Source organism: Gavialis gangeticus, unplaced genomic scaffold (genome assembly GCF_001723915.1).
Source record: "Gavialis gangeticus isolate Ggan-Ray unplaced genomic scaffold, GavGan_comp1, whole genome shotgun sequence".
Classification (NCBI taxonomy): Eukaryota; Metazoa; Chordata; order Crocodylia; family Gavialidae; genus Gavialis; species Gavialis gangeticus.
In genome coordinates this window covers 130,858,921-130,864,897 of record NW_017729025.1, presented here as the reverse complement: position 1 = coordinate 130,864,897, position 5,977 = coordinate 130,858,921, and the positions used below count along the sequence as shown (strand labels likewise).

General features: G+C 39.3%; 1 protein-coding gene across 2 annotated transcripts in view; it reads left to right on the top strand.

The window, feature by feature from the left end:
* TEAD1 (TEA domain transcription factor 1) overlaps positions 1 to 5,977 on the top strand; it is a 178,543-nt gene that overhangs the window by 111,857 nt on the left and 60,709 nt on the right. For both annotated transcript variants that reach the window (XM_019519563.1, XM_019519562.1), the window contains 2 exons: positions 4,613 to 4,747; positions 4,934 to 4,980. In XM_019519563.1, coding sequence (XP_019375108.1) covers positions 4,613 to 4,747; positions 4,934 to 4,980 — 182 coding nt within the window. The remainder of the gene's footprint in view (positions 1 to 4,612; positions 4,748 to 4,933; positions 4,981 to 5,977) is intronic.

Below are 5,977 nucleotides of genomic sequence, written 5' to 3'. Positions count from 1 at the left end.
ATATATATATATATATATATATATATATATATATATATATATGTATGTATGTATGTATGTATGTATGTATGTATGTATCTCCAACTGTCAGAATTCTGTAATGGGAGAGAGAGATTGATTTAAAAGTGACATCCGCAATCTATGATTTACCAGGGTGTCATTCTTTGGCAGCAGCAATCCCATCAGAGTTCATAAATTAAGTAAGGTTAGGCCAGGTCAGTTCTAGATGGGACGCATTTAAAGAATACCTTAAGCTGCTGCAGGAAGTAATGGTGTTGATGCAGCTGGAGACACTCTTCCCTCTGAGGCTTTAACGTATGCCGTTATATAGTTGAGTAACTTCATGGATTTCAGGGGCCTTATTTCAGATTTATATAGCAGTATGCAGAAGCAGGCACCCTATCTCAGGCAAGATATAAAATTACATTCCTAACCACTTGAGGTCATTGAAGATCCCATAGCATTCTCTTTTAAAGCAGGGGTGCTACCTATTTGTCCCGGCCAAATTCCAGCTCAGGTAATTATTGTAAGCTGCCTGCGTAAATCCCCCCTGCAGTTTTAATTAGATAAAGCTGTCCTCACTTTCTATCTTGTGTAATGTTGCTGTGGTATTATTAATCATTTACTTTGCTTTCCCCTAGAAATGGTTGCATTTTAAGGCAGATAAAGTGCTCCTTTTCTACTTATTTTGCAGGCTAGGTCTGGCTGTATACTCTGTGTTGAGTTTGTTTGTTTTTTTGAGGGGGAAGTAAGCAATGTTAGATAAGGACAGCACTGTCAAACTCTTAATTAAATAAAAATAAATCTCAAAATGAGATTTTCTTTGAATCTTTGGAAGATTAGTGTCTTAGGCCTAAATTAACAGGTATAGATCAGTTGTTGCTCTCACTGACTTCTACTGGAGGAAAGAATACTCAGCGTCATTTTAAATCATGGCCTCCTGTCCACTTGTATTTGATTTTGAAATGAGAAAGTAGTGTAAGAAGGCGTTATTTAACTATGAAAAAGCTGCCTTTCTCATAATCTTAACAAACTGTGCAGGGCCAAAGACAAGGCCAAAGTCTAGAATAGCACTAACTCCCAAAATGGCTGAATTCTATTTAATTTTTATATTGGTAGAATTCTTAAATCTAATTAAACCAACTGAAAAATAAGACAGTAGAGACTTTCAACAGTCTGTGAGACTCTCGCTCTACTTCAGTGGTTCTCAACCTTGTTAGACTTGTGACACTCCTGGGTAGCCCTGAGGAACCTCTTGGAAAATACCAACTCTCGGTTTTCACTCTTTTTTGACTACAGAAAAATAATAGTTTTTTCTGTTGCAAAGAGCTCAGAAAGACCCCAGCTATGGATTTCTGTTTGAAATTCCTGGGTTTATCTTGTGAAACACGTTTGCAAACCTAATAGTGCTAACATTGCGTGGCACTGCACGACACCCTTGAAAAAATTTTAAGACACCCCAGGTGCCATAGCACCCTGGTTGAGAATTACTGCTCTACTCCTGGGACTGTTTTCCTGCCATCTCATCAGTTCTGACCTTTATCATCTGTCAACCTGACTAAAAATGTACCTATTCAAAGTGTTTAAAATTAATTGCCACTGCAAAAATGCAAATAGTTTAGCAGCACAGAGCAGCAACAAATAATCTTAATTATTTGGAGACTTCATGCCATAATGAGATTTTTTTTAAAAATAATTTCTTCTTTTGGGGCCTCTAGAATAATTTAAATATGCTCTCCATTGAATATTCCCTATAACTGCTCCAGTAATTCATTAATGCAATAGTCATATCACTAATAAAGCATAGCGGCCCTCCAACCAACTACAGATGTTATTTTGGCACTTGCTCGTATGTAGAGCAAACTTGTATATGAAAATGAAAATCTCTCAAAGCTTGTTTTTTGGGGGTTTTTAATTAATTAATTATTTTTTGTCTGTGAGAGTTCAATTCAGTGTGGCATGAGTAATGGTCAGAAATGCATTTCTATCCCAAGCCATGCATTTAAATATTTATCTCCATTATGTATAACAAAGACATGGTAGGATCAGAGCAGTGTAGGTTTGGGAATGTTAGAAGGACTGAGCACTTGGCTTTACATCAGTGGTTGTCAACATTTTTGGACTCAAGGCATCCATCATTAGACTTGAGGCATCCTTCTGAAAATGCCAGCTCTTTAGTTTTCACTCTTTTTTTGAAAACTAACAGTGCAGTTGTTTTGTTACAAAGACTGCAACAGATCAGACTGTTATTAACACTCTGGATCTGCATTTGAAATCTCTGGGTTTATTTTGTGAATCATGTTTACATACCTAACCATACTAACATTGAGAGGATCTCAAAGCCACCCAGGGTGCCGCAGCACCTTGGTTGAGAAGCACTGTTTTCCATGATGGCACTGGATTTATTTTATATACAAGAGAAGAAGCTGTGCAGGAAACTGCTGGCAATTAGACCAGAAGCACAGTAGGAGTTTCTGGTGATGACATGATAAGCACAAGAACAGAGTTCATTTAGTTCAGGAGGTTACTAGGATCAAGAAGTTTGTGTGTATGTTGTGTCACTTGGCTCACATACTTCACATGCAAGATATTGCTCTCTTCTGCATGCTTGCTTTTGCAAAGATTCAGCCAACTGTACATGAGATTTAAAGTGTTGACTTCTTCAAACCTGATTTTAGGGTTGTGCCTAAGTAAGGACTGGTGGATGGGACTCCATATGGGCCTACAGTCTTTAAGTTAGAAGTTAAGGAAACCACAGATATTGCTTTAGGGCCATATTCTTACTTTTACATGAGTTTTCATTTACAGAGTTTCTTTCTCATTGTGTGGAACAGTTAAAGAGATTGGCTCCTTAAACCAGAAGATCTCTTGAAAGCTACATATATCTTAAGGAACAGACTCCTTGTGTCCCCTTTATAGCAGACCTGCTGTCCATTTATCCCTAACTGTGGCTTTTGCAGAAGCTGTGTTGCACACTCACTGTTCCCGAAATTGGACTAGCAGGAGTAGGTACAGATGGGTCTACAGGTGTTAATATTGCCTCTAAAAGCACTAACACCTTCTCAGATTTCAACCTTTAAGCCTGAAAGGCACAGAGTTACTGAGAACAACTACTCCCCTGCTCCACCTGCTGCCCTAATAAACCAACAGAGGACCAAATATGTAAAGCTTTATCCAACAGAGGAGCCTTCCTCAGGGTGCCACAGAGCTCAGGGAAATGTACTTCAGGACTGATACACTTCAGCTAGGATCTGCTGTTCTTGAGAGTGAGGAAGGATATTTTTATTATTAGTTTTAATGAATCAGTCCCTTGGTGCAAATGATTTACTTGCTTATGCCTAAGATTGAAGATTGAGCAAAATGTTCTTCCTTTGTCTCTTCTTACACTGTAGAGTATTTTACTAAAAACCTGCTATTGTGCACAAACATTTTAACAAACTGTTTGTTGTTGTATCCAGGTAACAAGCATGGTAAGTATTTTAACTAAACCAAGTATTATGTACTTCAGCTGTGCTTGGCAGAATTTTTGGCTAGCTTTTACTGTACTTTCAGCCTGCGCTGTTTCTAAAGGAGCTATTCCAAGGAAGAAACTGCTCACCTATCGTACTACTACCTATAAGCTTGAGAAGGAACGTATATGCAAATTCATCTACCATAAATAAAAGCATGCATCCCTTGCCAGCATGCTTGCTACTTTGCTTGGGAAAATGAAGTTGCCTAATACTGCTTGTGTTCCTTCAGTGTAAGCCACATACCTAAACATTAGCACTTGAATTAGTACAGCATTTCTAAATGAATAGCCCTACTGTGGCCATACAGTAACAGTTTATGCTTACCTATTGTGTTCTGCCCTAAAATATCTATTTTCCTAACCCTGCTGGGATAGAGACCATCTTCTTGTTCTGTATTTGTACACAATGAGGTCTTGAGTTGGGACCAGAGCATTCAAACGCTATAGTAACACAGGGTTTTTTTTAAAAGCTGTATCTCTATGATTTAAAAGTAACAAGGAGAATTGTAAATAGAAATCTCAAATTAGAAACCACAGAATGTTTTTCCTTATTTTTATGATAAATTGGAGGAAAAAAAATGGAGAAAAGAATTTGAAATACCTACAAAGAAAAATAAAGCAGTATTCACAAGTTCCTGTATTTCTGTGTTCTCCTTTAAAAGTTTTTTCATTCTAAAGGCAAACTTCTCTAACAATCAAAGCTAAACTTTGCTAGGCCTCAGTCCTGCAAACAGAGCCACGCAGGCAGACCCCCACTGAATTCAAAGATATATTAAATCAGTGGAGTTTTGCGTGGACAAAAATATATACCTGCATGGGTATAAGTGCAAGGTTGGAGCCACAGTGTACTCTCCCAGAGCTCCATGCATGTCAAGCAGATTGCAAGAGTTCATCCCTACTGTGCCTGTCTGACAGGAGAATTTTTGCTTTGAGATAGTTTGGGTGTAATTAGCTTTCATGCTATATTTTTCTGCATGGTTTGCTATTTTTGCATTTTCTGTGTGGCTTTTTAAGTGTTAGTTATGTGCTTGTAGCTGCACTTATGTAACACGATTTGTCGTGTCAAATGGTTTAAGACTCCATGTAATTGTCATGTTAAAGGATCAGACTGCAAAGGACAAAGCACTCCAACACATGGCAGCAATGTCATCAGCTCAGATAGTATCAGCTACTGCTATTCACAACAAGTTGGGCCTGCCAGGAATTCCCCGTCCTACATTTCCTGGTGCACCTGGGGTAAGTTGTCAATCAACTCCAATAAAAGTATTTCTAACAGTGATCAGTAGGAAATGAAGGCTAGATCAGTGGATTGGTGTATAAATTGTACTTTTGTGTGCTTTTGCAAAGCAAATATTTTTATATATAGTAGGTAATAGTATTCTACAAAGAAAACAATGGTAACTTTTTTTATTTCACCTCTAGTTTTGGCCAGGAATGATACAAACAGGGCAGCCTGGATCCTCGCAAGAGTAAGTCTTCAGATTATGGATGTTCTTTTCTGTATGGGAGTCACTGGGATTCACTGACAGAAGATGCTAAGGAAAATATTTTGACTTTTAAAAAGTCGGATAATTGCATGTAAAGGAATACCCTTTATAGTTACACTAACTCCTGTTAAACTTTCAAGGGGCAGAAACTAGACACCAGCTGTGGACAAGCCCTTTCTTTTAACCAGTACCATAGCAAGAAAGTTTCATGCCCAGGGCAAATCTTGCAGTGACAGTCGACCCTCAACCCACGCACAGATCTGGGGGGCACATGCCCCTCTGCCAGCGCTTGCCCAGGGGTGCATGCACTGGCGGGAGCCACCCTTCCTCCATCCCCATGCGCCCCCAAATGAGCCGCTCGCAGCTCTGTCCCATGCCCCGCCCCAGCTGGGCAGCGTCTGTTGGCACCCCTTTCCTTCAGCACCTGGGGCAGTTGCCCTGCTTGCCCCCCTTATTATGGTGCTGCTTTTAACCCCTTGTAGAATCATACATAGTAGGGGCTGTATGTATATGTAAGTATGCATTTATGTATGTATATGTATATGTTTGTGTGTGTGTAATAATATATGTTATGTTATATTATATTATGTTATAATAACATTATATATATCTACCTACCTACCTACCTGCCTATAAAGTATATATGTATATTTCCACCGCAAATCTTTCCATTCCCATTTTAACACATAAGGCATGTGGGAGGAAAAGCCGTCCTAAAACTCCCATTTTACTTTAGGGCAGGAGATGACCATTTCAGGTGCCACCACTGCATGAAGGGCCTGCAGTAGGGTTTGCAGCTGTGTAACACTTTGGTGCCAATAATTTTGTCCTGGGACCTTTATACCTGGATTGTCTTCTTCCCCCCTGCCCTGCAGGAAAGTAGAAGTACCTCTTCCATGCTTGAGACCTCAGTACAGTCAAATAGCTGCACCAAGAACCAACACACCAATCAAATGAAACATCCCAATGTACTTGTGCC